The sequence below is a fragment of the Centruroides vittatus genome, unplaced genomic scaffold, assembly GCF_030686945.1.
Source record: "Centruroides vittatus isolate TY-2023 unplaced genomic scaffold, ASM3068694v2 contig_1162, whole genome shotgun sequence".
Taxonomy (NCBI): Eukaryota; Metazoa; Arthropoda; class Arachnida; order Scorpiones; family Buthidae; genus Centruroides; species Centruroides vittatus.
This window is the reverse complement of record NW_027120748.1, coordinates 163797-181965: the sequence shown is the minus strand read 5'-3', so window position 1 is coordinate 181965 and position 18169 is coordinate 163797. Positions and strand designations below refer to the sequence as shown.

Sequence of the window (18169 nt, the reverse complement as noted above, 5' to 3'; positions counted from 1 at the left end):
TAATATTGTACAAAAGGATTTATAAAAATATCTCTTTTTACCTATGTTAGAGCCTCATTTAGAGATTTTGAAGATAAGATATCTAACGCTATCGAAATATCTTTCCTTGTTTGATCAGCAGGACACTTTGAAAGCACTTAAAGACATAATTCTTTACTCCCACCACATGAATGTAACTTCAGAGTCAAACTGGGCCTGTCACATGACCTGTCATACTGAAAAGACAATAAACACAATTAGTGTCGTCTCAAATCTAAAATGTTCACCCCCTCTCGAGTCAACTATTATTTTCTTCTCTTTCCATAATTTACAAAACTTGATAGCAATAAATACGCTATAAATAAACATTTAAAGCATTTACCGATCTAACAAGGCCAAAATCTCATATTTTATTTGATAAAAGTGTGGGAAATTCTTCTATTTAATTTCGATTTAACCAAAAAAACATGAGTAATTTGTATTCACAATGTAAGATCCTATTCGTTTCTACACATTATTTACGATAATTATTCATTTATTCCTCATAGAAAACTGCATATAGGACTATTAAAATGTTATTTACAAATTATAAAAGTTAAAGGTTAATAGCTTTTATTTAAATAATTACTAAAGAAGTTTTTTTTAAATGACTAAATGTGAATTAAAATTAATCAATTCATTACGCTCACTAATCAGAATTAACTAATTTTTTTACACTTAACGGCCAAACTTGATTGACTGAATCATTACGCTAACTGGTTTCGTGCAATAAAGTTAAAAGTGGATAGAGTTTTTGTATAAATTAGTTACGTGTTAAAATACTTATTTTATTTTTAAATGAGTTTATGCAGGTTTAATAAGGAAATTATGGAAAAAAGGATGGCCTAAATTCGTATCATGTTTCGACTTATTAATTAACGAAATTTACATAAAATCAAATCTTTTGAAGTATTCTGTTACATATTTAGATCCAAAATACACCAAGTTAATAAAGTTAACGCACGAAGAATTTAAAATTACTCATCTAACTTAGTTAAACTTGCGTAATATTGGTCACTAGACTATTCTATATAAATTAAATCTTAGAATTTTAAATCCTATTGGTCTTAGAATATTAATAGTCTTTAAACTGTTAAAATGGAAATTTTTACAAACAGTAGACGGGCCTATAAGTGCCATCAGATATTTTGATAACTGCTTAATTAAGTAATTCGATACAATAAAACGATGCAGTTGATGCATTTATATTTCATCCTAAACGTAATTTGTAGGTGACCGGATTAAATATTGTTAATTTAAAGTCAATTCTTTTTAAATTTAAAAACTACTTCAACTTTTTTCACCTAAGCAATTTAAATAAAGGCTTCTGTTTTACCTTTTTATGCAGGATCTACTTTACTAGCGAACAAAACGTTCTCTCTACATAAGAATTACCTTCGTATAACGTTCAATTACCATCATTATTAAAATATTTTAAAAGATAAAAACTTCGTAATAACCATTAAAAAAAGAAAGAAAATTCATATGTGACACTAACGACTTCCGTTTGTTTTTAAACAGGAAACACTTCTCATAAATTTACTTACATTTGTAAGAACTATTGAATCAATCGTAAAATATGATTTTATTGTGATCAACGCCCAACATTTCCTGCATAATTTTATATTTATTGGTGTTCAACACGTTAAAAGCTTTCGTAACCACCTTTTCTTCCATCGGCACTTACGCAATTTGAAAAAGTAAAACGTTATTTCTTCAACGTGCTTCAATATTCATTTTACAAACAAAATTTTAAAAATATATTTAATTTTTTTTTATTAAATAATATTTTATTAATGAATACAAACAAAAAATTACTGATTTGGTAGCAAAGTATTAAAAGAAGTGTTTGTAGTATGCGTCCGGGTTCGAATCCACGTCACGCGCGCTGGTTTTGGTGTTAAGTTGGCTCTCCACAATAATTTGATTGCCGAGAGAAACTTTAGAAATTACATACACACGTAGGAAACAACAAATTCTATCAGGAATAATATAATTTACAATAGAAATTTGTATAGGGTAATAAATAACGAACGTATTGCGAAACAAAATTTGCAATTGAAATTGTCAAAAATATAAATAACATAAAACTGACATCAGATTTAATTTTTATGTTTCCTTAATTGCTCGATTCGTTATTTAAAAGAACTTAACTATCCATTAATAGAGTGAATCTAATTAATAGGAATAAGCCAAGGTTAATTTGATCGTGTTTAAAGATAATTTGGTTACAACTGACTTAATAAATAACGATTCGGCAAGTCTATAGACCAAGCAAAACGCAAGCATTACGAACATTAAGGATATCCTTTATGGTTCTCGTACACGATACGAATTTGTGTGAAACTCCCACATGCCATATTAGTAAGCATGAATTTATAAATGCAAAACAGGAAATCAAATAGATACGTTTGCAAAAAAAAAAAAAAAAAAAAATTTTTTCCCATTTAAATTAGTTTCCGCATGGTCATTCGAATTTGAATTCTCGAAACTTGGCGAGTAATTGCGATCGCTTGCGATTTCCAACGCGATAAAAAAAAAGAAAGGAGTAGAAATTGTAAATTTCGTTCCTTTAAACATGTTTTTATTGTTTGTGGCCATCCAATGAAGAGGATTCGGTGCGGGTGTTTGGTCACCTCCAGTTTAGAGCTAATAAAATCTGCTTAATGACTTTGCAAGTGTGAATTGTTTAGAACGATTACTGCATTCGTGGCTCTACCGCAAAGATTTTCACTCTTAAATTTGTATACTTAATGTTAATTCCGAATTTAATTGAACTCTTGCAGTTGCGAGTTTTAAACTGTAATTGACGATTGCATAAATCAAAGAGGAAATAGAAAAAAATAATAATAATAAAAAAATAATGCAATTGTAATTAGAAGATAAGTTACATACAGTAATTTACTAACTAAAGTAAAAATTATTTTAAAATATTTAATTCATAATCCGAAAGATAAAAATTTTCGAATTTAAAATTTTGGGAGAAAAAATAAATGAAAAAAAGGGGGAAGATTTTGTGCGTAAAACAAATTCTCTTCCATAGTAGAAGAGATGGCGCCATCTGTTAGTGAAAAACGGAATTATCATTTAAATTTTTGTTATTCGTAATTGAATGCAAATAAATTAAGAAATGCGTTAATAAATTTGTCACCGATTCAAGTAATAATCTTATCCAATCTGATGTACTGAAAAAAATGAATTAAATACTATACTAAACAAAAATTTTGAATTAACGTTAAGTATTCTAAGTAATAAATTAATTTCGATAATTCAATTTGATTAATTAAAATTAAAATATTTAAATTGAATTAATTAACTTTTATAGATGCCGAAATGAATTTAAAACCGAACAAGGACGAACATATGTTAAATAAAAGCAACAGAATGTACGACAATAATTTATCAATTTTTGCCAATTTTTTGTGTGCCAACAATTTGTCACGTTCATTTATTTTGATATTGATGAATTTTTCAATAAATTCTCTACATTAATTATTTATTACGTAATTATATCGATTATTACTCGCGAGACATTGAGGTTACACTTTGTAATCTATAATAATTACATTATTTTATTATAATAATTAAAGCCAAGCATCATAAAATATGGACGAAAGGCAAATAAATAAATATAAGTTTAAATATTACATTTAGACTCATAATTTTCATATTTTAAATCTTTATACTATATTTTCATCAGCACCATCTGTGGACAAAAAATATTGCTAAGAAAATTTTAATTTTTTATTAAACAAAGAAACTTTATTAAACGTGAGAAAATAGCTTTTAAATTTTTAAATATTGCATTTTTCAATGCTATAAGTCACAATAATACAATCTAATGTTCGGGGTTAAACGAGGTCTTCTCGAGCCCCCCCGAATTTGCATACAAGCTAATCATACAAACTGCAATTCGGGCCTCGAGTTATGAGTCATTAGCGAGGTTGAGGCCGAAGTTTTCAACGTGAAAACGTGTACGTCGGACGTTCTGTAAGTGTAGAAGTTTGACAATGGCGTTTGGAACGTCGAGCATGATTCCACTGACGTTTCAAACGTCATTGTCGAACTTCTACTCTTACAGGAAGACGGCGCTGAACGTCCGACGTACACGTTTTTGCGTTGAAAACTTCGGCCTCAACCTCGCTATTGTCTTAATGCTTTATATTTTTACGTGTTTCATTATTTAGGGGAAAAGAAGGGCCTGTTATATGTTATAGCTTACGAGTTAGAGCCGGATCTTTTTTCTATCTTTCCAAACAAATTTCTTTCTTGGCTTGTCTTCACTTCTAATTTATATATTTGCCAATTGATTAACTGACGTATTATGATGTAGACTGTCAAGGCCAAGGCTTAGGGCGGTTATCTGAACATTATACAATAAAATATTATATATATTTAGTACATTCTTTTATAATATGCGACATTAAAAAATCTGAAGAATTACATCAAAACAGTTGTTGGCCGTAAAGTTAATATATCTATTAGCAATAAAGGTCGAAAATTTATTTAATCTAATCCGAATAATTAAACAGTTAAACACGCGCTAGAATAGAAGGAATCTTCGTTATTTTCTGGTACCAAGGATGAAATGAAGAGTAGAAATGCTTTTTAGTCTGTAAACAGACAATACCAAAGCAGAGTTTAATAACACCGAATATATTTGTTTCCAATCAGTATTATTGTTATCAAGAGCAATTAACGAAATATGTATTTTAGAATTGCCAATTCTATTCAAACGTGACTCTTAAATTAAGCTTCCTGGATTACTTAGATTCGACAATTATCATTTTGAAATTATTTCTAAATATAGCTATTTTAGACTTCAGCAATTCAAAATTGCAAAGAAAATATAAAGAGTGAATTATATAGTGTTTCATTGGGCTGCAATACGAAAAAATTGTAGACCTGTAAATTCCTACTGTCGTCCATCTGCCTGTCTGTCTTTACTCAGTCTCGATAACGGAGTTAGACAGATGAAAGATGAGACTAGATATGGAAACCTTAGGGGTAAGAGGCCCCAATTGATATGATGCAAACCGGAAGTCACGTTATTTCAATTCAAAAATTTTTTCCCGAAAGGAGTTAGATAGATGACCAACATGACTCAATTGCTAACGGGAAAAGTGTGATGTACAGGGGGCAAGACGCTAGTGATTTGAGATGGAGAGCATATATTTTAAATGAAATAAATTAAAAATATGATTCATTAAAAATTGCAGCCCGAACTAAAAGCTAAAATTGCATTCTTCATAAAAAAAGAAACAATCAATTGGTTGACCCAAGAACTTTTAGTCAACCGATTTTCTTATTTGCATTTAATTTTTTAATGATACGAAGAATTTTTATACTTCTTTAAAAATCAATTTTTCTTTGGTTAAATCTATCTACATAAAATAACATGTCTGTCTCATTGTCTGTTTCCAGATCAAATTTTTCACAGTTACTTTATGATCTTGCAGAGAATACAAGTTACCAAAAAAAAAACCTGGACACTTCGTGATAATTTATGTTTAATGCAAGGGTGATCAAAATTTTTGGGCATGCTGAAAGTTATAATAAGAATAATAGGCACTAAACAATAGGGAAAAACGTTATTTGGTGTGAATAAAAAAAGTATGGACTATTATAAAGCCCATTATATCTATTCATGAAATATATGAAATATATTATAATGAAAAAGTATTAAAAATGTATGATAATAATTCAAATTTTGTGGGTCTTGACACTGGGGGCTCAGGGCTTAAGCCCTATTAATCTCTATGTAGATCCGCCCCTGTACACAATACATGTATGCTGACAGGGTACCGCAAGCTTTCGATACAATCTGGCCGTGTTAAATGCTTTGAGACGTCATGCGCGCGCACTTATTTGCTGCGGCAAACCTCCACACGATCGAGTTCCCGCAAGCATGGCAATGACTTAAAACGGCTAGCCACTAGCTCTCAAAGTAAAAGCAAACACAAATGATAAAAGAGTTTACACGTTAGAATAAACTATTATTGGCATATTTGTTCTCATATAAAAAATATTAATAGTCAAAACTTTCTCTTAAGCATGCGCCGCATGCTAAGCAAACGCAGAGAATTCGCCCCTGACTATAGCGATCTGATCAATCTCCATCTGCGTATATATACGCTATCTAGGATCAACTGGATCGCGATCAAACTTGTCCGAGCGGAGAGTAGGGTCGCTTAGATCGGATAAAAAAAAGATTAAAGATGGCGACCTCCATGGTTAAAGTCAAGCTGACAGTTGACGGCAGAGAAATATGCTTAACCGTCGACAATGAAAAGTATTTAAAACTTATAAATGGTAAGTAAAGACGTTATTAAAATATTCGATAAACTGAGACTAAAAAAATAAGTATTAAGAGACAGTTTTGCGAGACTGTACAGTAAGAATGCAAACCGTGCAATTCACAAAACGATTTCTTCGTTAGTTCGCATTTTATTTTCCGCTTTCGTTTTACAATGCAGAAGCTGAATTTCAAAAGAAGTCGTCTGATAGTTTCCGATGTTTGATTGTAAGTATTCATTAGCGTAACTTGATTATTCATTAAGTTAGAGAAGAAGGAGACTGTTTTTAAGTAGACGATCAATTTATTTTTTCGACATTATTCTTTTCTGGTGTTCCGTGGTCTTTACCGACGTACAGCACTTTCTCTATAACGTTCTCAAAAACAAGATGGCGTAACCGTACGGTAGTTGACGGCACGGATAATATAACTTGTTTTAATAATAATATATTATTTTCTACGTTATAAACATTTTTAACGTATCTTTAGCAAATACAATAAAATTACCGTTAAATTTAGCATTAAAAGTTCAAAATTGATTCAAAATGATAGTTTCTGTCGGTAGACGTCTATCATTTAACGCAGTGGTTTTCGACCTTTCTGAGGCCGCAGAACACCGTTCATATACTTTTTATTACAAGAGCATTAGCATCAATATATTCAAAAATTGATAAGCAATTCGATGTTTATTATTCTCAAGAAACAATGAAGCAATAAACTAATAAAATCGAAACATAGAATTGTCTACGAATATGGTAATATATTGTAATACATTGGAATAAATTTGAAAAAAATCTTTTTTCCCGTGGAATACTCGAGACAGATTTAAGGAACACCAGGATTCCGCAGAACACTGGCAAAGAACCACCGATTTATCATAACAAAAATATGTCTACCCGACAATTTTAGATTTTGGACAACTTCTAACCATAAATCGGCTACCAGCTTAGTATTTCTGTGCTCCTTTCATTCATTTTCAAACCGAAGGGCATTCTTCAACGAAAGAAATGAACTTCTGAACACGAGCACGTTTGCCTGTAGTCATGTTACCAGCATGCATTACTTTTCCTCTTCCTATTGATTAGAATATTCGCGGATCCTCTAGATTCCCAGCCAATATGCCGAAACTGTTCCTTGCGATTTTGCACGGTTATGAAACGACTCGCGATTGAGATGCGAAACCGTTTCGAGCTTGTTTCCCGTGTCGCAAACGGTGACTAAGAAACAGGCTTGGTAATGATTTCAAAGAGTATAGGATCTTCTGGATTTGGAAGCTGTCGATTTGAGTTAGCCTAAAATAACGAAATTTGTCACATAGTTGGGCTGCAATTTGAAAAAAATTGCAGCCCAACTATAGAGTTTAGCTTAGGGACAGGAGGCCCGACTAACTATATTTTTCAATTCAAAAATCTTCTCCTGAATGAAGTTAGAGGATCGGTATGACTCCATTGTTAACAGGCGAAGTATTCAAGACATATAAAATCGAGAGAATTGTGATAGATCTCAGAATAATTGTTCGTTTTTTTTCGAATTTCTCGTTATTTTATACTTTTTATTACTCAGAATGTTAAATAAAAATCAGTGTTAGTACGTAATACAAATTAATTACCCGAAAAATAATTTTCCGTGTGCCTTAAATATGAGTGCGATCTTGGAAACTTCTGTTGCAATTTAAGAGACGAGTCGCCCAAATAGCACGTTTGCAGAACTTTATATACAAATGAAAAATCTGGAAAAAAATATACATAAAAAACAAATATGTATCTAAATAGTAGAATAATTGAATTAACACTTATGCCATCTAAGGCACTGTGCACTTTTATAAAAACAGGTGCGATTTGGTCTACTTTCCCCTATAGTCACCATTAAATTAAAACTATTAATTCTAAGTAATAAATTAACAAAAATATTGAAAAACTGTTTCAATTACGAAATAGCAAAAACACTTATCTACAAATTAGCTTTCATATTAAAGAATAAACGACGAGATAATTTGCTTGAACTAAAATTTTCCAAAATTTTACTTTTTATAAATAATCTACGGTCGCATTCAAGATTCTCTAACTATTTTGTGCTGTTTTTCTATAACAATTCATAACTATTCCACCATTTAAATGGTTTGTAAAACAGTGATGGCTCTTGAATTGGATTGGATTTTATCATAACATTTTTATATTATTAGATGATAATTTATTATAATGAAACGAAATATATATATTTCTATATTTTCATGTATAATTTGAAAATGATCACTCTGAGTTTAATGCTAAAAAGGCCGCCAAGTCTTGTATGGAGTATGAAGATAAGAGCAGGTCCCCTTTTGCCTTTCCAACCGAATAAAGAAACATTCTACATAGTTCATTAATAAAATGCAGTCTTAAAAATTTATTTTCTGTTAGTAACAGTAACATTACTTTATAGGAATAAGAACCACAATGGGCCACTAAGCTTTCTCCAGATCAGAGAAAAATCCCCAACTCCCTCCCTTTCAACGGCCCCGAACACTAACAATGATTAGAAAAAGTTATATTAAATCTTACCAACATATAATACATTCATAAAGGCCGTGAGAAGCTGTTATATCTTCGTATAGAGTTACTGTACGAATTCAAATTCAATTCAACGTAAATAAAATAGAAATTTAAGTTTTTATTTCTGATTTAATATGATCGAAATATTTGATATAAATACACTAAATATTGTCTTATAATATATGTATTTTTTAATTTAAAAAAAAAACTTTCCGGCCTATGGGCACTAACAGGGCAATGTATTTGTATTTAACAAACAAACATTTTCTAAGTAAAAAATAAATTCAAATTTAAATTCAAAAAATTTTGTAATATCTTTTGTTCAACGATGTAATTTTAATTTTAGAAAGAAAAATATTTAGAATTAAGTTAAGTATTAATACATGTTTAATTTTAAAATAAATTTTATTTCTGTTGTGAGAAAGAAAGAAATTTTATTGGATGTAAATATTGAATGTCACTACACTGATGTGCCATCTAAGAAAAATACGTTTTGAATTTCCTTACCATTTATTTTCATGGGGATAATATTTTTTATATATAGAAATGAATAAAAACAAATCATAAATATAATATATTATTTATTTATTTATTTTATATATATTCTTTTTAAACAACAACAATAAAATTCCACATTTGACATAACAGGAATACCCCAGGTATTTTGTACTCTAATACTTTTCTGTCAAATAAAAATTTTTTCCTCAAGAATTAGTATGTCTGATCAAAAATTCAGGTCTGAAATAGCATTTTCAGAGATATATTTATCCAATAAATGCAAATCAATCAGGCATATACTGAGTTGGTGCTACTTCAAGCAATAACTGAAAGAATAAAGTTATTCTCCCTAGAAAAACAAAAGATTATCAATTTAATATAAAAATATTAATTATGCTGTAATAATAATTTTATTAAATAATATATAACAGTATTTACAAATATTAAATTAAAATTAGAAGTAATATATACTGTTTCATACATTATGTAATAAAATAGTAAGGTTTGTCAAAATATCCAAAAAATATCATTTATAATAAAATAGAAGTTATATAACTGCAGACATTTTAATTTACATAAAAAACAGTAAAAAATAATAGATGATAAACAACAGACCGACATCTCTTATAAATTTCATATTAAATTTATTAAAAAAAACTATTTAAAAGACATATTTTAATAATAACTGAAGCACTTTTTATCATCAATCATCAGATAATTCATAAAACTTCTGATGGTCTTACATATTGCTGAGAACATTATTAAAACTTTTTATTGTTATTATTATTTTTTAATTATCAGTTATTATTAAATTCTTAAAGTATTTTTAAACAGTTTTTCCTGAGTTTTATATATAACAAGATAAATCAAACCAGTAAAAAAGGATAATTTAATTAAGCTTAACTTACCCATGATTTTTAATTGAAATTTATAATAAACAAATGGGATGTAAAATATTAAGCCAGAAACAATAAAAAGGGTAGCATATAAATATTCTATCTGTGGATTTTGAATAATGGGTGCCAGCACCAAATAAACAGATATGATGAGTACAAAAATGGGAATTATGATTGGAACCTGAAAAATTTAAATAGTAATTTCTAAGAATCATAAATTGTTTTAATTAGAATTAGTATATTTTGTTATAAATTAGTTATTTAATGTAAATAAAATTAAAAAATATAATTAACAATTAAATTTTACCTTATAAGGTCTTGGAACATCTTTCTTTGTCCATCTCATTACTATTAATGCAAGCATAGTTCCTCCATAGAATAACCAGGCTGTAAAGCTGAAGAAATCAATAAGACTTCCTATATTGCCAGGTATTATCATGCAAATAGCAATAAAGGCCTGAAATTTTAAAGAAAATTTATAATTTCTAATAAACTAATATTTTTATAATATATAAATAAATTTATTTTTTTAAATAAATATTTCAATAAGTAATTATTATTTATATTAATATAACCTACATTAAAAATTAATGCTGGTGATGGCGTTAATCTTCTAACATGAACATAAGACAAGACATCAACCAAATGACCTTCTCTGGCTGCAACATATGATAGTCTAAGAATATTCAAATTATAAGAAGAAAAAATGAGATAGCTTTGAATATTATTTGCATTTGTAATCATAAATATAAATTTATAAATACTATTAATTAGGAAATTCAAAGTTAATAATATAATATATAATCAGTATATTAGAATACAGAAAAAATACAGAACCACACCTTCCACCAGTAAAACAAGAACCATTTCCAGCACCAAATGTAGATAAAACCACAGAAACTGGCATAACAAATGCCATTACTCCAAGGACTCGAGCAGCCCAAGTCTATTATAAATAAGTGTAAAAATTTAAATACCATTTCCTGTTTAATGAAATTTTAAAAAGATGTTCATGCAAAGTTAAAAGTTCAACAGAAAAAAATAATTTAACTTTTTAAGAATGCAAATTATTGTTGTGTGAACTAAGCAGATAAAGGGAATATTACAAGTGCAAGCAAAATAAAAATTCTGCAAGGATTAATAAATGTTTAGCATATCTCAAGAAGTATATTTCTAGTTTCATTATTTGATAGTGTATCTTAGCACATGCAAAAAATTCATGTCTATTGAAAAAAAACAGAACAAAGAAACATTATTATATATATAAACTTTTACATAAAAGAATTATTTTTAATCAATTTATATCCAATTTTTCAATTACAAAGAGCTTTCAATTACAGAAAAGTATATTGCTGCAATGTAAAAATGATTCATTCATTCACTGTTGCTGCAGACAATGTAGTAAATTTCAAATAATTTCTTAACTATTATTAAAATATTGGCTAACAAACTTTCTAAATAGCTTTACTGTTCGTTCTATGACATTTTACTTCCAGTTAATCAGTTATTACTTTAAAAAATTGATATAATTTAATTAATTTATTACCTTGCTGCGGTAAAGCAACTTCCATTGCCTGCACCATAGGTAGAAACAGCAACAAAGATAGGGATTATGGCAGCTGCTTGGCTTAACACATGGTTAGCAAAACCCTATACAGCAAATGTAGAGAAACATAAACACCCACAATAATACTTGTTTTTTGTCATGCTCTAAGCTTATGCATATCATGCAAGAAACAAGCAAATAAATACAAATGCAAAAAGCAAAAATAAATAACTACATGAAGGAATTTAAACTTATTTATCTTTTTTATAGTAAAAAAAAAAAAAAACAATTCAAATTACGAATAAGAAACGAATAAAATTCATGTCATAGGTTATTTTTAAATAAAAGTTTGTTTCACAAATTTATTTTAAGTATAATGATTAAAATTAAAATTGTCCACTCGTAGTTGAGAATTAATATTTGCAATTTTGAATAATTAAAATTTTGTAAAAAGTTATAGGTTATATTTTGGTATATTTTTTTTTCAACTTCAGAATTTTTATAGTAAAGTTAAAATTTTCTTATATTTATTATTATTTTAAATGTTAATTTATTAATTAAAATATTTAATAATAAGAAATATTAATTATTTTAAATAAGTTGCACAGTACATTCATTCATCTTCTTACCTAGTTAAGCAAGATGATTCTGAAAATATGAATTATAAAACTGAAATCTAGAGTTAATTTATGGATAATATTCCTCATTTATATTTTCACATTAGATAAAATATAACAATTTTTAAAGAATTCGTTCACTTTCTGGATAGTCTATGCAATATTGTTTGCTTTCTTTGTCCAAGTTATAATCACGATTTTAATATATAATTCTAAAATTAATGTAGAATATATTTCATAAATATCAACATTAAGTTTGTAATGTCTTATATAATACAATTAAATATGTCTTGAATAAAAATAAAATACTACGCATAAAATTTTAAAAGGAAATATAAATTGAGGGGTCAGCGCAACAGTGGTCTAACCCTGTTCAACTCTCAAATATAATTGATGTGAACTATCTTCCTATGAAATGGATTAGACCTATTCACCTTCTATACCAGTAATCTTTGCTCTGAAATAAATTTCTCTTTTGCTAAGGTGTAACATAGTTCCTATCCAAAACGCTATAAGAAACCAGATACTACATCAAAGTTAGTTGTAATAGTGAACTTTTGAGTCTCAAAAATATGGAAAATGAGCCATTATTATAAGTGCAAAGCCTTTTTTGACAAAAGAACTAATGGTAAAATTCATTAAGGATAAGAATCCTATTGCTTTCGGTTTCATTATAGTATTGAAGCTATCTGTTGAATATCCATGATGCATTAAATATTCTTACTTATATTTAAGAGCCAAGTAATTGTGTAAATTTTATTAAATTGGCAAAAAGTAACGGATAAATACGGAGATAATTTAAAAAATGTTAGCCTCATCTCAAAATATTTTAAACTAAGGTTAATAAATTCAAATAAAGTTACGGATATTATAATCTTTTCAAATATATACCCCTCATTCACTATTTAGTCTTATTTTTCAAAATAGCACCGAGGAAAGTCAGACAGGGAGTAAAGCAGATGATGAAGACCTCTTTGGCAATTTGACTATAAATACTAGGCCTACGTGTAATAATAAGCCAACATACTAAAATTTATACAACACTATTATGATTAAGTAATGTTTCATTATATTCATAAAGTCCAACATTTATTCAAGTAACTTTCTTCACTTTCTTACATGCAAACAAATTTTTAGTGCAACCGTGGTCCAACAGTTTTCATTGCAACAATAACCGAAAAAGACTGTCGGAGTACCTTCACAAAAGTCGTAATATCTCTAATTCTATGTAACAATAGACTACATAGCATTGTATTTAAGTTAAAAACCATCACATAGTACATCGCTACCAAAAAATAGCTTTTTTGAATTAGAAGAAAAGTCATAAATGTAAAACTTTAACGAGCTTTTTCTCGTTTTTTTAAAAAAGTGGCTTACACCACTGTTGCGCTGATCCCCCTCACTTTATTTGAGGTTGTGTGTAGCTTATTTTCCAAAGATTTTCACTTGTTCGTAATGACGTAATCCACTGTCAAATTCATTTCATACTAATTTTCTTAAACAATTGTTTAGGTGAAATTTTATATTCTGTTCCATATTATTTCGTTATGAATATTTCTATGATAAAATGAAAATATTTTTGAAGTGAGCTGTACAGTACATTTATATCAGACTTTTGCCAGCGATGTATAGTATCTCGAGTGTTAATATTATATATATATTATATCATTTATGGAATATTATTAATACCGTAGTCTATATACAGAAATAAGTTTAAATAATGTTTATAGCCAGTTAAAAAAACTTATCATTTTCTTTTCATTTTTAAAACATATTGAATCGTGCTATTATAACGTATAATTAAAAATTCAAAACTGAATGAAGCATTTACTGTTAAATCATTTACACATCTCTTAATTCTCGTAAAAGAACTAAACAATAAACTTATAAATCATATATAGATTATTATTAATTTTTATTTTATAATATTTATTTAGAATTGTTTTAGAATCGATTGGAATGATTATACGGATGGATAATCAATCCAATTAAATTTTATTAGAGTATTTATCTACCCGTATAACCAATAACACCGGCTCTATCAACTCAAAGGTCTACAATAATAATCTCATCAGATGAGATGTAACATTTTGACCGAAATTATGAAATTATGAAAATTTATATTGAATTTCTTTTTAAATATCCAATTGACTCTTCGCTATCAAACAGCATTAAGTCCAATTATTTATTAATAGTTCGCATATTAGTACTCAATATGTACTAATTGCCTCGCTTCAATTTTATTTATTATATAAATAATATTAACTGGTTAAATATTAAATATAGTTTATATAAAAATATAAATACTTCAAGATGTTCTGATTTTTTACAATTTATTTACAATTATTTTAATATTAAAAACTCTTTGAAGACAAAGCTTTAATTGAATATTTTACAAGCATAATAATTAAGCAAAATAAAATAAATTACCCAACAAAATAATTAAAATTTTACTGAAGAGCTAATTAATTTAGAAATAAAATATTAAATTAAGATTAAATTAAATAGTTTAACGTCGACCTAATCGATATACTATAAAATTAATGAACCATATTTTAATTTTTTGATGATAACAATATAAGTAATTGAAGTTTTTTTTAAATAATTGAGCAGTAAATTAAATATAAATAAAATTCTAACTAGGTAAATTATTCAAGAGCATATCTGTTTTAAATGTGATAACATATTTTCTAAAATGTGACATTTAAAAATTTACAGTTACTGATGAATGTTACATGTTCGTATGTTTGTTTATACAGCTCGACGATACCCTACTATTATAATCAGATCGATTACGAGCTTGTATGAGACCGGAATAGAGCGCCCTTTTTTGAACAAATAAAATAGCTAGAGAATGTTTACCTAGAGAAGTTCCAATAATTTTCTCCGAACCTGGGGAAAATCCCTAGCCCTCTCCTCGGCCTTGATTATAATCTTTATTCAAAATAAGAATTTTATTTCTGTTGTAGGGATTTACAGAATTCAGTATTATTATTACCTTTTCATCATTAACTGAACTTACAAATATAACGAATTATTTCAATATCATATTCATTATATGAACAAGGAGTAACATTCAGTTAACAATTTTCGGTTAATGTTACCTATGGTTCCAAAATGGCGGCTCGTCTCTGATTCCAGCGTACAGAAGAAAGGAAACAGTGGGGACGCACGTTCTAACCTAACCTAACCTATTCTAATAAATTACCATAATTATTACCAACAAAATTACTAGAATAGGCTAGTTTAGGTTAGGTTAGAACGTGCGTCCCCACTGTTTCCTTTCTTCTATTTGCTGGAATCAGAGACGAGCCGCCATTTTGGAACCATAGGTAACATTAACCCAATTTTCTCTAGTACTTAATAAACACATAATCCAATAATATATTTATATATTACATAAAACACATTCCAAATATTTACTTGAAGCTTCCTGTCCTTTAAACTTTGTGTTTCTAAATCATGTAGTACATTGATAATTTTAGGATTTATCATACAGGAATGTATGACAAGTCCTTAAATTATCAATGTTCTACATGATTCAAAATAAATAAACAATAAATATATACAAATTTTATTTTGAATAAACAAGTATTGTTCAAATTAACATTATGTGTAATCTTAAATTATTCATTATTATCCTATTTAAAATATATCATCAAAGATTTGATTAAAATCTGTTTTCAAACACTATATATATATATATTTTTCATTATCAATTGATTAGGAAACAAACATTATATACTTTGTATCGCCATCGTTGGAATATTTAAGATTCTTGTGCTTATCAAAGCATGTTTCCAAGTTTAAATTTCAAGATAAATAAAGTATAAAATGTTAAAAAGATTAATGAATTTAGGAAAATATTATATATATTTAGCATTTTACATTTACAAGTATTTGTTAATAAAACATTGTACTACATTATAGATGTTTTTTAAAGAAAAAATGTGTTTTATTTATAATACAGAAAAAATGTTAATGTGGAACATTCAAATTAATTTACAATGTTTGCATGCTAAAAAACTAAAAAGTCAGGATATAGGATATAGTTTAATATATTAAATATCTGTGAATCTATCTGAAAACATGCTATTTATCATTGAGCATATAAATTATTGTAGTTTGTATACGAACGAATTATAAGAATTTATTTATGATTATCTTCGATGTGAATACGAAAAAAAAAATATATATATATATGAAAAAATGCAAATGCGTTTTAAATAATCGAAACATGGAAAATGTTATATGCACTTTGAGTAAAAATGGGATAAGTTCATAATAAATGTAGACACAGAATAATTTTTAAAAAATAGCAAATGTGGTTATTAAAATTTATAATAAAAATGACTGACTTACCACAGCAACAGCTTCTGAAGCTAATAATTCAGATGATGACATAACAGTCATATATGAAATATTAACCATTACATAGCATAATGTTACCAAAGGAATAGCTATAGCTATTGATCGTGGAAGATTTCTAAAATAAAAATAAATGCTCATAAGATTTCAATACGATAAAACTTTATAATATTTATGTGTAAACATAATAAATTTTGCATCTATATACTATAAAAAGATATATATATATTTCACATAACAACGTATTTATATTAAATTTCATATCACGTGGAAGAAAGGAAGAAGGGAAAAAAAAACTGTAAAATTATGTTCATAAAATCTTTAAAGTTTGTAAACAGAATAAATAATAAGTTAAAAAGGGTATTTTGTGATAATTTTTCATTTAAATTCTTAAAATTCTGCAATTATATTTTTATTTAAATATTGGATGAAGAAATTTTTGAATGGATGGTGACTAATATGTAAACAGTGTTTTCAATTGTTGGCTTCCTAAATGTTTCCAGTATTTAGATAAAAATGTTTCAGAAAAGGTCACATTATCAATGAATTACAATTTAAAATGCATCTCATATATATATATAAAAGAAGTTAAACACTTTTACTATCGCAAGTAGAAAAGTATTTTATGAATTTAAAAGCAAAATATTCGATTGTAATCGGTACATAGATCTCTTGCATAATTTTTTAAAAGCATAATAAGAGATCTTTAAGGAAAACGTGACTAAAATAGATCATTAAAGATACCTACTTTATATTTTAGCTATCATATTTATATCTAAATAAAGTTAAAAAAAAAAAAAAAAAAAAAAAAAAAAAAATGGCAGCGAGAAAGTGAGAGAGAGAGAGAGAAACTAGGAAGAATAAAGAGATCGTATTTTCAATGGCAGAAAGATAAAGGATTGTTTAAAGTAAATCCTTTATCTTTTCAATCAATGTTAGAAAATATGAGAGTCAACAACAGATGCAATTTTTTAAAAATGTGACGTTGACAGATGAACACAGATTTCGTGACGTAAATTGTACTTGTTTAAATTCTTCGGCTTATTGTATACATTCATTTTTAAATTGTATGAAATACCGAAACTGTTTGCCAGTTACTACAATTGACAAGACTTCTGAAAGATTAAAAAAATTAACGAAAGAAAATGTGCATTTGTTTTATAAGAAGTGAAAATAATATTCAGGATCGAAAAGACGATAATAAATGAATAGACTGAAGATTTTACCAAATTGAAATCTAAATCTTATTGGAATTTTTCATTTTTGAAAAATTATAGCCGTTTAAGACTTACCGAGTAAATTTTATCTGTCACGTTTCAAACTCGATTAAGTCAAAATTCGTGTTCAGATTTAAGAAATTTTAACAGCTTTAAAGTTCATTCATTTGATTTATACGAGTA

General features: G+C 27.5%; 1 protein-coding gene across 7 annotated transcripts in view; it reads right to left on the bottom strand.

Annotated features, from left to right (window-relative positions):
* Positions 1–9412: 9412 nt before the first annotated feature.
* sbm (sobremesa) overlaps positions 9413–18169 on the bottom strand; it is a 32540-nt gene continuing 23783 nt past the window's right edge. For 5 of the 7 annotated variants that reach the window (XM_067277236.1, XM_067277245.1, XM_067277263.1 and 2 more), the window contains 6 exons: positions 16764–16887; positions 11785–11888; positions 10818–10914; positions 10546–10695; positions 10251–10419; positions 9413–9691 (listed from right to left, as the gene is read on the bottom strand). In XM_067277236.1, coding sequence (XP_067133337.1) covers positions 9627–9691; positions 10251–10419; positions 10546–10695; positions 10818–10914; positions 11785–11888; positions 16764–16887 — 709 coding nt within the window. In that variant the 3' untranslated portion in view covers positions 9413–9626. Of the gene's footprint in view, positions 9692–10250; positions 10420–10545; positions 10696–10817; positions 10915–11080; positions 11185–11784; positions 11889–16763; positions 16888–18169 lie in introns of all 7 variants that reach the window. The other 2 variants (XM_067277273.1, XM_067277225.1) reach the window with 1 other exon arrangement.